Source organism: Sarcophilus harrisii, chromosome 5 (assembly GCF_902635505.1).
Source record: "Sarcophilus harrisii chromosome 5, mSarHar1.11, whole genome shotgun sequence".
Classification (NCBI taxonomy): domain Eukaryota; kingdom Metazoa; phylum Chordata; class Mammalia; order Dasyuromorphia; family Dasyuridae; genus Sarcophilus; species Sarcophilus harrisii.
The window spans coordinates 131,803,091-131,825,158 of NC_045430.1; the positions used below are offsets into that span (position 1 = coordinate 131,803,091).

Genomic DNA, 22,068 nt, shown 5'->3' on the forward strand with positions numbered 1-22,068 from the left:
TGGACCAAAGAGAAAATAATGGTTTGTTGAGAGAGAACAAGACATATTAAAACAAAATCAAAGGACAGGGGGAAAAAAAGAGAAAAAAGCATAAGTCACCCTTGAAGCAAAAACTGCCTTAAAAAGCAGATTGAGAAGATAAAAATTAAGAATCAGTGGACCACCTAAACATCATGATTTTTTTTAAAAAAGCCTATATACCATATTTCAAGAAATCATAAAAGAAAACTGCCCAGATCTCACAGAACCAGAGAGGACAGTTAAAAAAAAAAAAAAATACACTTATCAACTCCTGAAAGAAACCCCAAAAGGAACACTTACAGGAACATGGTAGCCAAAAGCCAATGCTTCCATGTCAAAGGAAAAATATAGCCAAGCAGTCTAAAATAAAGAATTCAAATACCAATGGATCCATACTTTTGATCACACATGATTTAGCAGCCACCACTCTAACAGAGCAAAGATGCTGGAATGTAATACTCTATAAGGTAAAGAGGACAGAGGTTTGTAATAATGAATAAGTTACCCAGAAAAATTAAGTATAATTCCACAGGGGAGAGAAAATTAAAGACAGGACTTCTGTGAATTCCTGTTGAAAAGAACAGAACTGTGTAGAAACTTTTAAGTTCAAACAGAGGTGTAAAAGAAGTGTAATAGAGAAACACAAATGAGTAGCTATAAGAGACTAAAAGAAACTACTTACATTCAAATATAGGGAGATGATACATATGTCTCTGAACTTTATTCTCAAGGAGTCATATATATATAGAAAGAGCCTAATTAGACAAAGCCCAGGAATGGCTGTTATGTCTAGATGATTATTATTATTATTTTTAAATGGAAGGAGAAAAGGAAGACAATAGGAGTGAGGGATGGGGGAAAGAAAGATAACTGGGATGCAAAAGCATACAACAATACAATTAAAGAGGAGATTTAGGGGAAGCAGCTGACACTTGAATCTCAAGTCAAAGGAACTGGTCAAAGGAAAAAAAATATACATATACATACATACATACATTTGGGTACAGATATACATTTTACTCAATAGGGAAAACTCAAATGGAGAATTAGAGAGAGAAGAGATTAAGGGGGTAGATTAGTTAAAGCAAAACAAAGTAACTAAAGATGTACAAATTTATAGCTCTTTTTCACATGTCAAAGAATGGAAATCTGAAGAAGAGTCCAAAAAGTGGGGAATAATGGTAAACAAGTTATGGTATTCAAAAGTGATAGAATACTATTGTGTTGTAAGAAATGATGAAGAGAAAGCTAGGAAGACTTAAGTGAACTAATGCAGAATGAAATGAACAGAATCAGTAGAACAATTTATATAATGAAAATAAAGTGGAAGAGATAAGTTACTCCAAAAGAATTAGTGACCCTGAGGAGTGTTAATGACCAGACTCCTGAGAGAGAAGTGAAGAACCCAGAGAGTAAAATGAGAAATTTTTTGGATGTAGCCAATGGAGAAATTTTTTGTGTTTGTTTTAATTTTGTTCTCAATTGAGAGGGAGATTTGGGATAAGAGGAAGAAGACAGATTTTTACTGATTGGAAAAAAAGATAATTTATCTAAAAAGATAATTTAACTAACTCTGACTGTAAGTGCCTTAAAAAAAATTCCTGTAATTACATCTATTTACTTCACTTACCTCAGACGATATAAAAACAGCCCTTTGCATCACCCTAATCCTTAAGTTACAATATAAGATCAATTAAATTCTATGTGAATAAAAAAAATATTTTGGGATAGAGTTCTTTTAGTTTGTTTTTTGCTTTGCTAAATATTAAAAAGAAATAAAACAAAAAGTATCATTTTGCTATTCTAAAAAGTTGTAAGACTTCAAAAAATAGTGTGTAGTAGTTAAAGGTTCTGATAAAGGCCTTATTTCCAAAATATATAGAGAATTGACTCTAATTTGTAAGAAATCAAGCCATTCTCCAATTGATAAATGGTCAAAGGATATGAACAGACAATTTTCAGATGATGAAATTGAAATTATTTCTACTCATATGAAATCATTACTGATTAGAAAAATGCAAATTAAGACTCTCTGAGACACCACTGCACACCTGTCAGATTCGCTAAGATGACAGCAAAAGATAATGACAAATGTTGGAGGAGATGCAGGAAAACTGGGACACTGATACATTGTTGGTGGAGTTGTGAATAGATTCAACCATTCTGGAGAACAATTTGGAACCATGCTTAAAAAGTTATCAAACTGTGCGTACCCTTTGTCTCTGTGCAGTGTTACTACTGGGTTTATATCCCAAAGAGATCTTTTGAAGGAGGGAAAGGGACCCACAAAAATGTTTGTGGCAGCCCTTTTTGTAGTAGCCAGAAACTGGAAACTGAGAGCTAAATAAATTATGGTATATGAATGTTATGGAATATTATTGTTCTGTAAGAAACAACAGCAGAATGATTTCAGAGAGGCCTGGAGAGACTTACATGGACCGATCCTGAGTAAAGTGAGCAGAACCAGGAGATCATTATACACTTCAACAATAATACTATATGAGGATCAATTCTGATCGAAATGGCTATCCTCAGCAATGAGAGGATCCAATTCAGTTCCAATTGATCAATGATGGATAGAAGGAGCTACACCCAGTGAAAGAACACTGGGAAATGAATGTGGACTGCTTATATTTTTTTTCTTCCCAGATTATTTTTACCTTTTTAAATCTGATTTTTCTTGTGCAACAAGAGAATTATATGGATCTGCACATATATATATTTTTATTTTTTAAAAATATGCTTTAACATGTTTAACATGCATGAGACTGTCTGCCATCTAGGGGAGGCGGGTGGAGGAAGGGAAGGGAAAAGTTGGAACAGAAGTGAGTGCAAGGGACAATGTTGTAAAAATTACCCATACATATGTTCTGTCAATAAAAAGCTATTTAAAAAAAAAATGTGTAGTGCTTCATTCCTGATACAAGAATTGAATTATGGTACTCCTTAAATATAAACAAAAGCTAATCAATCAATTAACAAGCATTCATTTACTACTTTGTTAAGTGCTGAGGATGGAAATGAAAGGCAAAAACAAATGCAGTCCCTGCTCCCAAGGAACTTAAATTTTAATAGATGAGATAATATGTACATAAAAATATAATTCTAAGATATAGAGCAGATAGAAGGCACCTTAAGAGGGGAACTGGCCAAGTGAGGATAATGAATTCCTGACTTAGAAATCAAGTTATTGTCTTTGCTATGCATTGCTGCCTCTCTCTAAGAGACAGTCTTATTACTATATAATTTTTCTGTTTCATTCATGGTGATTTTTTTAATAGCTCTTATCTTGGTAGAGGGTCATAATAACTATAATAATAACAATGAAATGGATTTAATTATAACAAGGTCACATTTTTAAATAGCAAAACAAAATAAAACAAAAAAGCTTCACGTTCCAGAAAAGGTAATGGTAGAAAATAGGGTAAGTAATGACAAAAACATAATTATCCATTTACATACCCCAAATCAAAGAATCAAAAAGGACATTGTTAACATTTTAATTAACTGAAAATTATTGTGCAAATATTAGGAACTGCATACATGTTTTTCTTTTATTTCATTTGAACATTTTCTGAAACTTCAGGGACATCTGAATTATAGAAATTTAAATATGAATCTAAGTTTAATGTCAACATCATTTTCCACCTGATTGTTCTCCTAGATTTCACAATGCTCAGAAACTCAGTATTGTGCAAGATGAAGTGAACTCTGAAGCTTAAATCTCTTCTGCATTCCCTGCCCCTGGGGTCTCTCTCTCAGAGTAGAGGGTGAAGAGTGGACAGTGAAGAGTTCCAACCAGATCCTCTACCATTTAAGAAAGACACTCCAGGAATTCATCTTTTTATTTCCTACCTTGCTGTTCTCCTGGATTTCTTGCTGTCCAGAATCTCATCATTTTGCAAGATGTACTCAACTGTAACTCACACCTTCTCTGATTGTATCTTGCCCTCAGCTGTAGGATACTGGTTGACCCCTTCCCTTTTCTACTACTTTTAATGTGTTGTTTTTCTTCATTAGATTGTAAGCTTCTTTCTGGATGCTTGCAATATTTTCTTCTTGACCTGGGAGCTCCAGAATTTGGCTATAATATTCCTGGGAGTTTCCATCTTGGATCTCATCCAAGAATTATAGGTAGATTCTTTCAATTTCTAATTTACCCTCTGGTTCTAGAATATCAGAATAGTTTTCCTTGATAATTCTAGAATTTTCAATTCTCTCTCCTGGATTTATTTTCCAGGTCAGTTGTTTTTTCAATGAGATATTTCACAGTTTTCTGTTTTTTTATTCTTTTGGTTTTATTGTTCCTTGATTTTTCATAAAGCCATTAGCTTCTATTTGCTCACTTCTGATTTGTAAGTAATTATTTTCTTCAGTGAGCTTTTGTACTTCCTTTCTCATTTGTCCAATTTTGGTATTTTTCTCCCAACTAGTTTTTTGTATTTCCTTTTGCATCACTCATTTCTCTTCCCAATTTTCTTCTAACTCTCTTATTTGCCTTTCAAGATTCCTTTTGAGCTCCTTCATGGTTTGAAGCCAATTCTAATTTTTCTTACAAGCTTTGGATGTAAGTGCTTTGATTTTGTTATCTTCTGTGTATTTTGATTTTCCTTGTCACCATAGTAAACTTTCTATGGTCAGAATCTTTGTCTGTTGTTTGCTCATTTATTTAGCTTATTACTGGGCTTAATTTTAACTATGTGTTAAAATACAACTCTATTTCCAAGGATGTAATGTCCCAAGATTTGTGCAGCTGTTTTTAGAAATTCTGAAAATTAGGAGGCTTGTACTATGAGCTAGCACTGTAATCCAAATATGGGAAAATCTCTGCCCTCAGTACTTGTAAAGAGACTCCAGGAATCTCCTTCTGACCAGTTATTTGGTCCCTTACCTGTGGGCTTAGATCTCCAGAAGCCACAGTTACAATACAGCCACTGCTATTGATTCAGAGGTTCCCAAAGTCCATTCCTAGTTTGCTGAGGCTCCCCTCATACCCTAGTACAATAAACCTTTACTGCTGAACTTCCAAGTCATCTTTGCCATCTGTGAGCTGAGAGGCGTGGAAAACACCATCTGCCACTGATTTAGCAGCCCCAAGGCCCACTCTGGGTTTGCTGGGGCTGGGGTTGTGCTGCCTCAGTTCCACCCTGGTACAACTGACCTTTCCTGCTGGCCTTCTAAGTCGTCTTTGGCTGGAAAATTGTTTCACTCCATCTTTTTGTGGGTTCTGGTATTCTAAAATTTGTTTAGTCATTATTTAAAAGGTATTTGGAGGAGGTTTGGGGGAAGAGCTTTATGCTGCCAACTTGGCTTCACTTAAGATTGTAAGATTCTTGAGGGCAGAGACTGTCTTATGTTTTCATTTGTATCCCTACTGCTTAGCACAATGCCTAGAACACAGTAGGTACTTAATAAATGTTTACTAACTGATTTAATTCCTACACTTTGTAGGCAAAGAAACTGTCACAATCCTGCTCCACCATTATACTTTTCTATAGAGTTAAAGGCAAATCACGGTTCTTTATCAGTCTCACAAACAACTTGCCATTTTTGTCTTGTACAGCACTATTTTTGACATCTTGAAGATACATATAACAATAGCAATGACCTACATAGTATTTCAAGGTTGCAAAACACATCACTAAAGTATTAGAGCTAGAAGAAATATTAAAATAACCTAGGTAAAACTTGTCATTTTATAAAAGAGGGAACTGAGGTCAAAGGAGATAAGAGACTAGTTGAAAGTGCCTAGTTACTAATAGCAGAGGCACAATACAACCCAGGTTGCCTAAGTCCGCTGTTTGGGTTCTTTTTCCATGAGGTTAACAACCCTGAAAGAACAGATGGATGAAGAAACTAAGACACAATCACTGTTAGTAAATACCAGAGTCCAAACTTGAAGCACAGTATCATAGGATGTGGAGCTAGCAAGGCCTTTAGTCCAACTCCCCCACTTTACGGACTCTTTAAGTGCAAAATTTTTCTATCCTACAAATTTCATATATTTAATTGACCATAATGGGGCATATGACACCAGGATTTTAATAAGCTGCTCTTTAAGGAAGTAAATGTTCATGCTGATGCTACCTTATTTTCAGAACATAAATAAATCCTATTGATCCCACAGAAGTTAACATATCCAAAACGAAACTCATAATCCTCTCCCTTTCAAACTTCCCATGGAAAGGAGCACAATCAATCTCCAAATCTACTAGTTGTGAGTTTAACATTATCTCATATATCCACTCAGCTGGGGTCTTTTTTTTTTTTTTTTTTTTTTTTTAGCTTCACAACCCCTTTTTTCATTCATATTTTTCTCACATTACTGTCAGTCACAGGCTTAATTCAGGTCCTCCTCACCTCTTGTCTGGACTGCTGGAATGGCTTCCTAATATATATATCATTTTGTACTCTGAGTCCTTCATCTTTCCATTGGGAAGATGGGGAAGGGGAGGTTAGCATGTTTCATTGTTAGTCCCAAGTGACTTTCCTACTTCAAGTATCTATTCTACCTACACTACACTACTACTCCCTGACAAAACTGAAAATGTAACTTCTCTTATATAGAAAGGGGCCTATGTCACTTCTCTACTCAATATCCTGAACTAACTTCTTATTGCCTCTGGGATTAAAAATATAAACTACATTCTTTGGCTCTTAATGCTGTTCAGAACCAAGCTCAACCTACCTGTCCAGAGACATATAACATAAACACTGTTGAATAAGCAGTTCCTTCTTGGCACTCATATTCTCAGTTCCTGGCAGGGTGCTTGGGTTCTCTCTATTTAACTTTGATTCAGAGAAATCTTTTACCCACATTAAGATCCAGCTAATGCATGAAGCCTCTCAGGATCCCAACACCTAGAGCCCTGCCTCCTAAATTATCCAGTGTTTATTTTGCATATGCTCTGTATACACTTATATATGTAGTACAAGTTTTCTTCCCCTACATTCTCTAGGGGAATTACTGTACCCTACATTACTGTAATAAGTTTGGGGGAAGTTAGACAAGACACGATTACTGTCTTCATCCAATAAGCAGTCTAATGGAACAAACACAAATCACTAGAATATACAATACTACATAATAAATATTTTAGGGAAGAGTCAGAACAAAGAGCTACATGGAGAGGGGGAGAGGTTGTTGCTGTTGGGTAAGAATCTCAGAAAAGCCCAGAAATGGAGGGAGCATTTAAGACAGACTTCAGACGACAAATAGGGATTCACCAGGAGGCAACAAGGTGGATTAGTGCTGGGCCTAGAGTCAGGAAGACCTGAATTCAAATCTGGCCCCAGACACTTAGTGTGAAACTTAAGTCACTTCAGCTCTGTTTGTTGGAATGCACAGGAGAAGGAAAGGCAAACCATTCCAGTATCTTTGCCAAGAAAACACTATAGACAGCAGTGGAGTGCTGCGTAGTACATGGGGTCAGGAAGAGTTAAATACAAGTGAATGATTCAACAACAACATGAACAACAAAAAGATTCACCAGAAAAGAGAGGAAGGAAAGACATTTTAGGTTGAAAGAATGTGTAAGCAAGGGGAATTCACATGCCAGACAGAGACATTCAGTAACTGACAGGGAGCCATTGATTTTTTTAATAGCATAGCATGACCATAACTGCATATTTCAATTCAAAATCACTAGGTAAATGCCTATGTGTGAAGCACTAGGGATTATAAAGACCAAAATCAAATACTTCTTCCTCTCAAAGAGCTTTTGTTTATTTAAAGACTTTTTTGAGATTCTCTGGGTATCTCTGAAGTCAAAGAAGTAGAGATCAACTATCCCAAATTCTACAGTGTACTTTGGGGGGAAAAAGGCTACTGGAACCACTGATGAGGTCACTGGAGAACATTGAAAAAGCAAACTGTGGTGGGGACAAAAGCTATATTGCATCAGAGGTCAAGGTGAAAATAGAAGCATAAGGAAGTGATTAACTGAGACAGGGAGAGATGGGATGAAAGTTTAATGGAGTAAAAGGACCAAGGGACAGGGCTGAGAAGAACTGAGGATATCTGTGAGTAGGTAGGAAGGAGTCAGGGGCAAAGCAAAGGCTGAACAAAGATGAAATAGGAGAAAAACTTCTGGAACAAGGTGCTGGAGGTGAGAGGAAGTGACAGGAGGATCAAGTATAAAATAAAGTAAGAGGGATTCCTCTTTTGGGATCAGAGCAAAGGAAGAAAGAGTGGGTAATAGAAGAGAATGCAATGAAGCCTCAATTTTATCAGTGCAGCAGGAAGTAAATTAGCTGCTGTAAATGCAAGAAGTGATGATCAAATTGGATATTTGAGACATTTAGAAAAACTCTGGAATAGCTACTATGGAGAAGGAAATAGGGAACATATCTTCATACCTTCCTCAGAGACTTGCACACCATTTTATACATGAAACATAACAGATGTTGATTAAACAAAACTTAATGATTTATATAACAATGAATAGCTTGCCTATGATAGGTAGAAAATCAGCCAATTTAGAGCTCAAGAAATAACAATGAAGTGCCAATATCTAAAAGTTTAAAAACAAATTCCATCCCAATACATTTAACTTATCTATGTTAAAACTCTAAAAGATGACTAAAGTTTTCAATATTCTCAATTCTCTACATACTGAGCTATATTAAACCCCCCAAAACAGGCAAGAAGAGGAAAATCAATCCGGACAGCCAGGTGAATATGTGCTACCTATTAGCTCATACAACTTTTTATCCATGCATTTACTCAAGTTTGAAAATAACACTTACCAGGAATGAAGGAGATTCCACAAAATCAATATAAAATACGTTGATTTCATGTCCTTCGCAATTTATGGATCTTCACGTACAAAGATGAAGAAGGCTAGCAACTATATTGTGGTTACCTACACATTTTGCGAGTTTTTTTTTTAAGTTCTACATAAAATTATGACTTTATTGGATTCAAGACCCAAAAGATTCCCCTTTTTCCTACCTGTTCGGTTGAGCCTAGCCATGTTCATCATTGCTTCTTGATATGCCAACTCCACATCTTCCTGGGTGACCACGAGTTTAATTTTATTCCACTTTTCTGGCTAATGGGAAGTTTAAAACAAAAAATAGAAGAGACAAATATCATTTACTTTCTTTTCATTGAACCAGTAACATAGAGTTGTTTTTGGTTTTGGGGTTTTTTTTTTTTTGCATCCTTCAGATACTCTTTATTCCAGAGGTTTTTACTTAGGTAATTCTGTATATAAAGTTTATATTTTTGACTTCCTAATGATTTTTTTCTATGACCAGTATTGTGAGGTGTCCATCAGACACTGGATCATGAAAAGCCTGCCCTCCCTCAACTCACCCTTTTGTAATCAGATATTGCAGCTCACAGGATATGTAAGACCAGCGACTGACTGTTCACGTGTCCTGGCAGAGGAACATACTGGCTGCAGTGTGTAGGCAAGAAAAGTTGGGTGTTAAATTCAGGGTCGTAGCTCCCCTCTCATGGAGGTGCAAATCACATTCTTAATCACGCCAAAACTTCAGTTGAACTTTTCTCTTCTTCATTCTCATTATATGGCTGGTTCTCATCTTTTATGTTATAACTACAGAATGGTTTTTTAAAATCCCTTTAATATATGTTTTGGGGCAGTTTACTGGTCTACCCTTGTTGATACAAGTCTTAATGAAATTGTCAATGAAAATAATTTTGATGGACTGAGACTATTGGTTAAAGGAAAGCAAAGTTTCTATCAAAGCAAACAACCCTACACATACCCCCCACTTCTCACTGGATGATTTCTGTGTACACACACACACACACACACACACACATACACACACACACACACACACATCTTCCTGGATGACCTCTGTATACACAGATCTGCAAATAGACACTCCATTACCCCCAACATGGACAAGCTCTGTGTCCAAAGGAGTAGCAACAAGGGAAGAATCTTTCTTCTTTCATCCTCATTCTGCTCTCATGAGAAATTGGCAAAGAAAAACTCAAACTGACATCAACAGGAAGGACATCTATCAGTGTAACTGAATTTTATTCTTGCCTATTTTATTCTTGCCGACCCCTCTCCCCATGACAGTTAAACTGGAAAAGGCTAAGAGACAGGAAAGGTAAGACCCAGAAAGAGAAGTTTCCATATATTCTCAGCTTTATATATATAGTTCTATAACTTACTTGCTAAAATACTCAAGCCCTGGAAGATGTTTTGAGCAAAAGGAATTCAACAAAAAATAATACTGTTATAACCTCCCAGTCATATTCAGAGATGCTGATATATGATAGCTAAGCTCTTATTTATCATCATGAATGAGAACAAGAAAAATGAGAAATGAATGTTACAGCCACAAGAGAATTCCTTGCTTTGTCTCTCAAGTCATGATATACTTTGTTGATAACTAATACAAAATTATTTATTTCTCTCTTTCAATTGTTCTTCAAGACTGATATGGCTTCAGGTGACAGGTGAGGAAAATTAAAACTTCCAAGATGTGTGAGAATCTGCAATGATCTTATTAATTTGTTACATCACTGAAAGAACCAATCTGAAATAAAGTATAGCTGTGGCTTAGCGGAGTAGTGACTCCAGAAAAATATCTTGGTGCTCTAGATTTATTCTCCACTAGCGGCTTACACATCAAATGCTCTCAGTTTACTAGCAGGGGGAGGGGGAGAAAGGACTAAAATGATCTTGATTGCTATTGGTCCTACCTCAGAATGATATATAGAAGCCCAAGCTTACTGAACTTTTTAAAGCTCACTGCTTCTTTTTGAGATATACAAGGTAGGTAAATATAAGAAGCCCCTAAGATCACACACACTCACACACACCCCCCTACCTTAAAAAAATTTTTTTTCAAACCCTTGTCTATGTCAATAGCTGACAACGCAAGATGGAATAAAATTCATCTAATGAAACAAAAGAATATTAACAATTTCTAAGAGTTTATTAACTTACATTATCCTTTCTGTGAATAAAACAAACCAATGACATTTAGAAGTACTGTTGAAATGAATACCATGGGAAGTGCCTGCCCTATAATATCTTTTTTTCTTAATCACCAAAATCAGTCATCTTATAGACAATATCCATTCAAATAAGCATAGATACATCTGTGTATAAGCACAATATAGCATGTAGGAAATAAAGCAATAGTTACATACACAATTACAGTAAGAGTCTCACTGACATACCCGTTCAAATTACTTTATAAGTATCTTCCCCTAACTTCCCAACTTCCCCTGATTCCATGTATTATGCTTACTTTTTTTTTTTTTTTTTTTTTTTTTACAAAATTGCAAGTATATATTTGTATATACACACACCCAACAATTTACTTACAATATCCAACCACTGGTGCACAGCTACAGCTACTTGTGTTCCCAGGGGTTTTGTCAATACAAGCACATCTCCTGGCACAGCATTATCAGGCCTAAAGAAAAACAATGTTAAATGATTAAAAAAATTTATTTTAATTAAGTGTGTATATGAGTGTATACACCACATGCATATATACACACATAGAGGAAATTATGCTACAAACACATTTTTTTACACACACACACATACACATGTATATATAGATATATCTATCCATACACACATTTAACTTTTTTTAAACTTATATTTGTTACTTGATATGGAAGGGCAAGGCAAAGCATTAACATTTTTTAAAATCAGGAGTCAATGATTTAGAAAATGACAAGAATTAAACAAAGTCTAATCATCCACTGAGAAAATGGGTACTTCCCATCTGGCTAGGTTTACAAGAAGAAAATAAATCACTCAGTTCTAAGCCCCTCATGGCACAACACAAAAGGCTATTTTTTCACGAATAAATGTGAAGAATGACTGCCTATCCTCTAGATCTTATTCAAATTAATTCAAATTTAGGATTAGGAAAGGGAAAGGGGAATAGACAGTTTTCTTATAATTTTTTCTTACATCAACTATATGTATTCCCTCAATTCCGATATATCTATGCAACTGTATAAAATCTAGTGCATTTAGACACTATAGAACACTATAAATTAAGAACTAAGATTATGGCTAATTCAAAGGTCAGTAAAAATATGCATGGGGGTATAAGCAACAGCAGCATGTTAACAGTAACAATCTGCATTTGAGATGTAGTATCGAAGACTGGATCAAGAAGATGCATGGCTGGAACAGAAGGTGGACCAGTCATGTATCAAGAATGACAGAATAAAGAATCAGTTTGAATATTCAATTAAATTCCCCTAAGATACTCAGAGAACAAAAAGAAGAATTTAAATGATTAGACAAATCCTCTATGAAAGATTTATGGAGAATTATGGACAAGATTCACATAGAATGAAAAAAGAATAGATTACCCATAGTATTCATAGGTAGCTTCAGCTCATTATGAATTTTAATGTTTTAAAAAGTCCTGTAAACCAGTAGTGTCAGATTCATGGGCCACACTGGCTGAGTCACATTAAAATGTTTTTGGGAAATGTAGCAAAATAACTAAAAGTATAACACTCTGGTAAAAGTTTTCACAGTAGCCATGAGATCTCTCCTTATTCTAGTTCACCCTCCACTCAAAGTGATATTTCTAAAGCACAGGTCTGACCCTGTCATCATGTCATCTACCTAACTCTATTCAACAAACAGTGGTTCCTTATTACTTTCAGGATCAAATATAAAATCTTTTGTTTGCCTTTTTAAGTTCTACAAAATTTGGCTCCTTTCTGACCTTTCCAGTCTCCTTATACCTTATTTTCCCTCCACATTCTCTGTGATTTAATGACACTGACCTCCTCACATGAGACATTTCACCTCCTGATTCTATTAATTTTTACTCATTGTCCCCCATGCCTGTTATTCTCTTGTTCTTCATCTCTGCCGTCTGGATTCTTCCACATCCCAGCTAAATCTCATCTTTTATAATAAGTCTTTCCTGATACTCCCAAGATCCCCACATTTAATGCCAATGCTTTTATTCCAGTTTATTTTGTACAAACTTTTGTACTTATTGTTTGTACATTGCTGTTTTGATGTTGTCTTTCCCATCATACTACGAGTTAACACCAGAAACTGTTTTTTGTATCTTTTTTTATATCCTCAGGGTGTAGTAGAGTGTCTACCATCACTCTACCAATAGTTGATTAATAAATGCTTGTTGATTTGACTTGATTTGTTGTCTATTATTCTTGATGATTACCAGGAGAGTTGGCCATTTTATGGCAAAACAACTTTTGACCTTTCTTACTTGGAAAGACATTCTAAAATCAAACCAACATTCTGGTCTACAACATTTGCCTATTGAGGTATATATTTTTTTAAGGTTTCAAAAGCAAAAGTCTTTTGAGACAGTTTTTCTAAAGACAAATATAGTTCATGAGAAGCATAAAAATAAATTATTGACATAAAAACCAAGATAAATTCTGTATTAGGAAAGGTATCAAATAATGGCCTAAGAACAGCTTCTACTTCTTCTGGAAAAGGGGCAAGGTAGCCAAGTAAGTAGCTTGTGCTAACAAAGAAACACACAGCCAAATGAGATTTAACATTAGAAGATAATTCTTGATTCAAGCTCAGGACTGCCAAAAAAGTAAACTTACATGATAAACTCATTGGGCTGACAGACTGTTGTAGCTACTCCACCCAATACGATCCAGGGATTCAACACTGTTTGGCCACCAGTTACAGATGTTCCTGCTTCCTCTGCTGCATCTTTAAAACCCTGTATAATTAAGGGTATCACTTTGTCCCTTTCCTACAGATTAAAAAGGAATAAATTAAAAGTCAGTAAACAAAGGAGGTCAAAGAGGAATCTAGTGACAACTTAATTTCCTGGAGAAGACCACCAACTTTTTTCAGAGTTCAAGTACAAAAAGGATTACAAAAGTCCTAAAGGCACTTTCTTCAAGTTCATATAATAGGCAGAACAGTTAACACAAGCCAAGAATTATTACTTCATAAACACAAGTCAAGAATTATTACTTCATAACTGTTCTGCTAAATGCTGGAAGATGTTTTGGGTAATTTGTAGAACAGTTACATAGATAAAAAATATAAGTTAACAGTTTTTAAAAAATTATTTTAAATTCATCCTCACATCATCCTTCACAATAGCTGGAAAATATTTTGAAAAGGAAACAACTTGGGGCGGTTAGATGGCACAGTGGATAGAGCTCCGGCCCTTAAGTCAGGAGGACCCGAGTTCAAATTTGACTCCACTCACTTAATACTTCCTAGCTGTGTGACCCTGAGCAAGTCACTTAACCCCAATTGCCTCAACAAAGCAAGAAAAAGAAAAATAAACAACTGAAGTGATCAGATAGTAGTTTTTGTTGTTGTTTTCTTATTTGAGAGGGGGAAGAGATGGTCAAACCTACGATTTCATTGGTGCTGGGAGATGCTACTGTAGAAATGCCTTCTATGAATGCAGAAAAACTGCTCATCTGTAATAGCCTGAGAGAGCTGATAGAACAGAAAGAGTTTAAGTTGAAGCTGAAGATCACTTGAGGGAGATGTTGTATTGAGAAAAAATCCCCAAGACCCTTCTAACTCAGATTCTAATTACTCCAGCCTGCAAAAAGGGCCCACTCACAAAAAAAAGTTAATCTGTAACTGACTTTGGCTGCTATTGTAGAAATATCAAAACAATTAAACCCCGCCCCAAAACCCATCCACCCACATAAGACTAAGTGGCACTAACAACACCTTCTTTATTTTGGTCTTGGTTCCTTACACTTCATGTATTTTTTCCTTATGAGGGGGAAAAAGTGCCAATTCCCAAGTAGGCTTGAGTTTTGCTAAAGCTTACTTAGGCATCTGATAATATGGAAACTACTGCGTTTAATATAAAGAACAATCCAAGACCTTTCTTATATGCTGACTGCAGAACTCAGGATGACATAAGGGGTCCAGGACTAGGAGGTTAAGAGGCCTGGGTTCTAATTCCAGCTCTTACATTAACTAGGTAACTGATCCCTTGGCCATGTACAGAGGCTTCGGTGTTTTCATCTGTAAGAAGACGGGGTTGGACTAGCCCCAAGAATCTAGGTAAGAAATGTGATTGTTAGTTTTGTGGCCTTACGCTAATCACTGCAACTCCCCTGGCCCTCAGTTTCCTTATCTGTAAAATGAGTTAAAAGTCCCTTCCAGCTCCAATATCTATAATTCTATAAAAGTGATGTAGCTAAATAAAAAAACACATTAATAATTCATGCAAAAAATATCAATACAGTAATAATTAAAAGTACTAAGTGAGGGGGTGGAGGGATGAATAAAATATGTCCTCCTGCCTTGTCTACTAAGAGGGAAAAGACATGTACCAAAAAACAAACAAAAAAAAAAAACAAAAAAAAAAAACCCTACAATAAACAATTGTGTTAGATATTATAATAAAAGTAAAAAGTTCAATGGGAGTTCAAAGGAAAAGAGATCCCTTCTAACTGGGCGATAAAGAAAAACTTCATAGAGAAAATAACATTTGAATTCATCAAGATTTGCATAGGCAGAGATCATTTATCATGAGGAAAGAATAAATAAAAAAGAAATTTAAAGTAAGAGGTTGAATCCATACTATGAAAATCTTTGAAAGCCAGGTTAAGGAATTTGGAGTTTAGAAAAGATATAATATTACTATTAGTCTTCCCCATTTACCAACTTCTTTAGAGAATGTATAGATTTAAACCCTGAGTCTTTATAACATCAGGACGAAGTGATTCCTAGGATTATAACAATTCATTTTTCCCATGTTTCTAAAAGTTTTGGATTTTCCCTAAATTGTTTTAATTCAAATCCCTTGTTCAAAATACACCTAACAGAATGCAGAGCTAGAAGAAACCTTTGGGATTATCTAGTTTAGCCTGAAGGTTAACAAATAAAAAAACCATGATATCTAAAAATTAAAAGATATTCCTGAGGTATTAGAGTAAGTGGCAGAGCTGAGGACTCAAAGCAAAGGTCCACAAACTCAGAAGTATTTCTCAATCTTACCTGACACACAGGAGGAAAAATATGTATGTACTAATCAACCAAGAGAAAGAGAACATTCTTTTTTCACAGACCCATAGTCCATAAGGCCCCTCCCACCCAACAGGGGCAGGAAGAAATCATCACTAGCATAGTTCCAGTTCTTTGTGATATCCTCGCCCCTACCTTTCCTGGACAGGGGGGAAAATCAGAATCCTCATTTTATTAATAAGCTCAGGAACTGAAGTTGAAAAGTATTTATTAAGCACTGGCCCAGGCACTGGGCTAAGTGATAGGGATACATGCAAGCCAACCAGACTTGACTTCAAAAAGCTTACATTATAAAATGTGATAGAGTATGCACTGGAAAGCAGAGAAACAGCATAGTGATGAAGTCAAAGAATGTTAGAAGGGGCAAGGCTCACAATCCTCATTTAGTTCAATCTCTTCCCTCTAAAGATGAGAAAACACAGAGCTTCAGTGACTGGCCCAGATGACATGAGCTAACTGAGCAGTTAACATAAATCTTACCCTGTCTGTCATTTTATTACTAATTCCAAGGAGCATCAACATGTTGTCACATTCCGTGACACCCATAGCGTAAAGGTCACTTAGAACATTGGCACAGGCTATCCGGCCCTGGGGGAAAAAAAAAGAGGAAAAAGTAAGCAACTTATCTACAACAATATGTTCAGCATAGCACAAATCTATAAACAAGAGGACACTTTTAATATGTCCTACATATTCCTTTCAAAACTCTCCTGCTTGTCTTTGCTTACTTCTTTTCTTTTTCTTCATTTGAAAAATATTTCAATATTCCTTTTCTATTATTATTATTATTATTATTATTATCACCTTCCCTTTCCAATTAAAAACCAAGAGAAGAAGAAAAACCCTTCTAATACTTAAGAGTAGTCAAGTCAATTGAATACACAATGACTATGTCCAAAAATATATTTCTTTCTGCCCTGTGAGTCCATAGCTTTCTGGTCAGGAGGTGGGTAAACATACTTCATCATAGGTTCTTTGGTGAGATGGTTGGTCAGTACTTTGATTAGAGTTCTTAAGCCTTTCAAAGTTTTTTCCCCCCCCTTTACAGTGTTGTTGCCCTTGGTATAATTTCTCCTCCTGGTTTTTCTGTCTTCACTCTGAATCATTGCATACTACTCAGGATTCTTTGAAATTATTTATTTTACTTTTTCTTACAGCTCAATAATAATGTGTTATGTTATTGTTAACATGCCATAATTTGTTCAACTATTTTCCAAATGATGGACAGCCCCTTAGAATCTAATTATTTTCTCTTTTTAACCTATTTAGGGGGTTTTTTTCAAGGCTGCTTTTGAGAACAAAAGATAACTATCTAGAAAACTTTAAAAAGCAGGGGAATTTTTAAAAATGGTATTAAAACAAAAAATTCTTTTCTGATGACAAAATAATAAGAACTTCCTACAAGTTCTTAGGAAAAGGATTCTTTTTAAATTTATAGTACAATTTATACAAAGACTACAATAATGGAAGAGAAAGACTTCAAAACTGATCAATGGGATGCCAATCATGACTTCAGAGAACTAATGGTAAATGTTCATCTTCTGCCTCTCAGGAGTAGGAGGGAGACGTATTTAGACAAAATAGAGGAAAAATATTACACTATTGAAGTACCTTAAAAAAAAAGTGTTACAGGTCCTTGCTTTTTTAACTTTAAATTTTTAGCATGCTATTCACTAGGCTATAGTAAGCTGATTAGGAAATTTTTCTTTTGCCACTAGGATAGTAAAACATTAAAATGTTTGCTTGTAACAACAAGCAGTTGTGTCTGACTCTTCATGACCCCTTATTGGGGTTTTCTTGGCAAAGATACTACAGTGATTTCCTTCTCCTTCTCCAATGTCACCATTTTACAGATGAGGAACTAAGGTAAACAGTGTTCAGTGATTTAGTCTGGGTCATATAGCTAATGAGTGAGGTGGAATTTGAACTCAGATCTTCCTGACACTAGGTTTGGTGCTCTATCTACCATACCACTTCACTGCCCTGTGAGGGCTTGCTTAGTATAATCACTAGTTAACATTTTCTTATATATTTCTGTTAAGGCATCAACTATAACAAATAAATTTTCTAAACTAATAGTGTAAAATCATTGTATAAGATAAATAGTTTGCCTACAATCCAAGGCTATCAGCTATTCTTTTATTTTGACACCAGCTGAGGACATGGCCATGTGTGTAGTTCTCTTGACTATGGCTGGAATTGTGGTGAAGGAAAAGGTCCATAATCTGTATCTATTCTCAAGCTACTCAAGTCTAATATTTGAAGAGGAGCATCTCTGAGTACTAATGTTTCTTCCTAATAAATGTAAAGGCCTTTGAAGGGTAGGATTTTTTTTATCCCTATTGACAGTATCTGGTACACAACAAGTACCCATTAGAAACTTTCTGAAATGATCTAAAAATAGAGATCTATAGAGACAAAAGCAGAAGGCACACAACTCAACTCTTTAAACCCTATCCAAAAACTCTTTTGCCAAAGGAGTAGAATGAACATTTTGGTAGAAGAAAGGCTTTTCCTGACCTCTGCTTCTCTTCCAGTAGAAGCAGAGTACTGAGAGAGCTGCAGAGATCCCTGTCGCCCCTACTTAGTCCTGATGCCCTTGAGAAATGAGCCTATACTGGAAACTGAATGGATGTCCATCAGTTGGAGAATGGTTGAATAAATTGTGGTATATGAAAATTATGGAATATTACTGTTCTGTAAGAAATGACCAACAGGATAATTTCAGAAAGGCCTGGAGAGACTTACATGAACTGATGCTGAGTGAAATGAGCAGGACCAGGAGATCATTATATACTTCAACAACAATACTATATGATGACCAGTTCTGATGGATCAGGCCCTCCTCAGCAACGAGATCAACCAAATCATTTCCAAAGGAGCAGTAATGAACTGAACCAGCTATGCCCAGAAAAAGAACTCTGGGAGATGACTAAAAACCATTACATTGAATTCCCAATCCCTATATTTATGCACACTTGCATTTTTGATTTCCTTCACAAGCTAATTGTACAATATTTCAGAGTCTGATTCTTTTTCTACAGCAAAATAACGTTTTGGTCAGGTATACTTATTGTGTATCTAATTTATATTTTAATATATTTAACATCTACTGGTCATCCTGCCATCTAGGGGAGGGGGTGGGGGGGGTAAGAGGTGAAAAATTGGAACAAGAGGTTTGGCAATTGTTAATGCTGTAAAGTTACCCATGTATATATCCTGTAAATAAAAGGCTATTAAATTAAAAAAAAAAAAAAAAAAAAAAAAAGGGAAATGAGCCTATAGGGAGGTGAGGTGGAGAAAGGGAGGGCTTTACAATATACAGCACCTCAGCTCGCTCTCTCTCTCTCTCTCTCTTCTCTCTCTCTTCCCCTTAAAGCCCACATTTCTCCCAATACTGGCTCTGCTTCAAACAATTCTTTATTAGCTGAGTCACTGAAAGTTGGCCTATGATCAGCAGTAATTCTCTAGAAGACCAGCAAGAGTAACTCTTCTCCCTAAAGGTTCAAGAATATACAACTTTTATGTGCTTTTTAAATTTCAAGTGATAACTAGAGGAATAAAGAAATGGTCCCCAAAAATATGAATTGATGTCTAAGGAGTCCATTTTTTGATGAAATATATAGGACATCCACTTCTGTTAGAAAATATTCGAGATTTGTTCTACTAAAGGTGACATATTTTGGAATATTTTGGAAGAAAATGGCTAGCCTGATTTCTTGTGATACCAAACAAATGAAATCAACTGGAGAAAGACTATACAAAGTATGGCTCAAGAATGAAATGGAATATTACTATGTAGTAAGAAAGGATGAATATGAAGATTTCAGAGAGGTATGAGAAGACCCATGAGAACTGATGTAAAATGAAGTAAACAGAACCAGAAACAATGTATATAATGACTACAATGCAAATGTGGAAAGATCATCTTCAAATAAGAATAAATATATGTTCAAATTCTATCTTTTCTTTGCAGAGTGGTAGGGAATAGAGGTAGGTACTATAGGTGTACATAAAATACTAGATATAGCTTCCTTTCCTCTCACTTGTTTTTAAATCCTCTCTAATCTGGCTTCTGATTCTCACCACTCAAATGAAAAACAGATCAAAATCTGTAGAAATCTACAGATCTCACTCTAATTTTTTTTCCTCCCTTTCCATTCACACAGCTAACATTCTCACTTCCCAGATATATCTGGACTACTGAAATAACCTTCTTGTTGGTCTCTTTGCCTCAAGTTCTTGCCACTCCCACCCATCTTTTAGTAATCTATCAAATTGATTTTCTTAAAGGACAAGTCTGACCATGTTATCTCCTCACCATCCCCCTACTTTCCCCTACCCATCAATAAATTCCAATTGCTCCTTAACATTCCCAGAATCAAATATAAAATGCTATTTGGCATTTAAAGCTTTTCACAATTTGGCATCTTTCTAGTTTTCTTGTACCTTACTCTTCCCCAAACATTCTATTAATATAGTTTCACTGTCCTCCTTGTGATATGACAATGACATCTCCTGATTTCATGTATTATCTTTGGTTATTCCCCCACATCTGGGATGCTCTCTACCTTCACCTTTGCTTCCTGGCTTCCTTCAAGTGTAGTTCAAATTCTACCTTTTAAGGTAGGCCATTTTTAGTTTCTTAACTCTACTACCTTCCGAAACTGCATTTTATATATCATGAAGACAGGGATCATGTTGCAGAGGGCTGAAACTATTGAGTTGATGCACTGAGGTCAGGACTGCCGAGCACTTGAGGCTAACTACCGATTGGACAATATGGGCATATGCTTGGAAAATGGTCCTTTCCACTATCTGTGCTGGCTCAATGATTGGTGTATACAGAGGATTGTAAGAGGGATTAGAGGGTAGAGTAAGACTAGCCAGGGTCTCTCTTTGGCGGTAGACAAGGGAGAAGGCGGTTGGTGGAGATTCTGCTTCCATCCTATTCAATCCTATGTCTAAGACTAAGAATAAAGACTAGGGACTTTTGCTTATCCTGACTCTGGCTGATTCTGGGGTATCCTGGGTGCTAGCGTGGTCGTCACATCATGTTTTTTACTTTTTTGTATTTTCAGTGCTCAGCACGTTGTAATAACTTAATAAATGCTCAATGAACTTAATAAATGGTTGTTGATAGATTGACTCAGTTAGTTAATGCATTGATGAGTTTGCTGAACTGGTATTTTTCCTCCCCTCTCTTTTTATGATTACAATGGTTTGGATATTATTAGGAAATGAGAATGATATCTAAACAAAAGACAGTAGGGGACTTAAGTCTAAAATACAAGTGTGCTAAAATAAAATACTAGAGTATAGGCAGGATAACAGAGATATAAAGAAAACTACACAAATGTTTATCATTCATTGAAATAGTTGAAAATGAATAAGTATGTATGTGTACAAAGGTATACATAAAAGATTGAGAGTTCCGCAATTTTTACCTAATAATTTTGCTTATCTTTATATGTTATTGTTTATGTGATCAATGTGAACAATGGACACAATAAATTACTGTAATATAAAGTATATGTGGGTGTATTAGGTAAAGTATAATTTGGATGTTTTTCTTTTAAAATAAATCCAGTTGAAATACAGAAACTTATGGACCAGACTCACCATCATGTAAGGATCATCCACAATAGGATAAATGTAATCTGTGGTCTGAACCAAAGAAAGACCACCATGTCTCAAAGGAATAACACAAGTATCCATTCCAATGCCTGTAAAGAACAGAATTACCATCAATAGAACTATCTCTTACAATTAAGTTCTGAATCAGAAGAAACTTGTTTAATACTATACAATGCCAAAAAATATATAATTCTTATTAAAAAGCATAACTGAAGTAAATGTGAAACACAACCAGCTTAAGCAATATAAGAACCAAAAAAAGCATTATTAATGTAGCAATCTAAATGAAAAATTTTACCATAAAACATTTGTGAATAATAATTATTTCTGTATAGTACTAATCTATGTGATTTTTACAATCTATATTATCTTTTCAATAAGAATTTCTTTAACATCCATCTGATATCAGAGCATGAGGTTGCTTAGTTTA

General features: G+C 35.4%; 1 protein-coding gene across 4 annotated transcripts in view; it reads right to left on the minus strand.

Moving 5' to 3' along the window:
- SEPHS1 (selenophosphate synthetase 1) overlaps positions 1 to 22,068 on the minus strand; it is an 85,286-nt gene that overhangs the window by 9,601 nt on the left and 53,617 nt on the right. For all 4 annotated transcript variants that reach the window (XM_031938596.1, XM_003771430.4, XM_012550904.3 and 1 more), the window contains exons 3-7: positions 21,624 to 21,727; positions 16,482 to 16,589; positions 13,589 to 13,743; positions 11,343 to 11,433; positions 8,975 to 9,074 (exon numbers count right to left, since the gene is read on the minus strand). In XM_031938596.1, the coding sequence (XP_031794456.1) occupies positions 8,975 to 9,074; positions 11,343 to 11,433; positions 13,589 to 13,743; positions 16,482 to 16,589; positions 21,624 to 21,727 (558 nt within the window). The remainder of the gene's footprint in view (positions 1 to 8,974; positions 9,075 to 11,342; positions 11,434 to 13,588; positions 13,744 to 16,481; positions 16,590 to 21,623; positions 21,728 to 22,068) is intronic.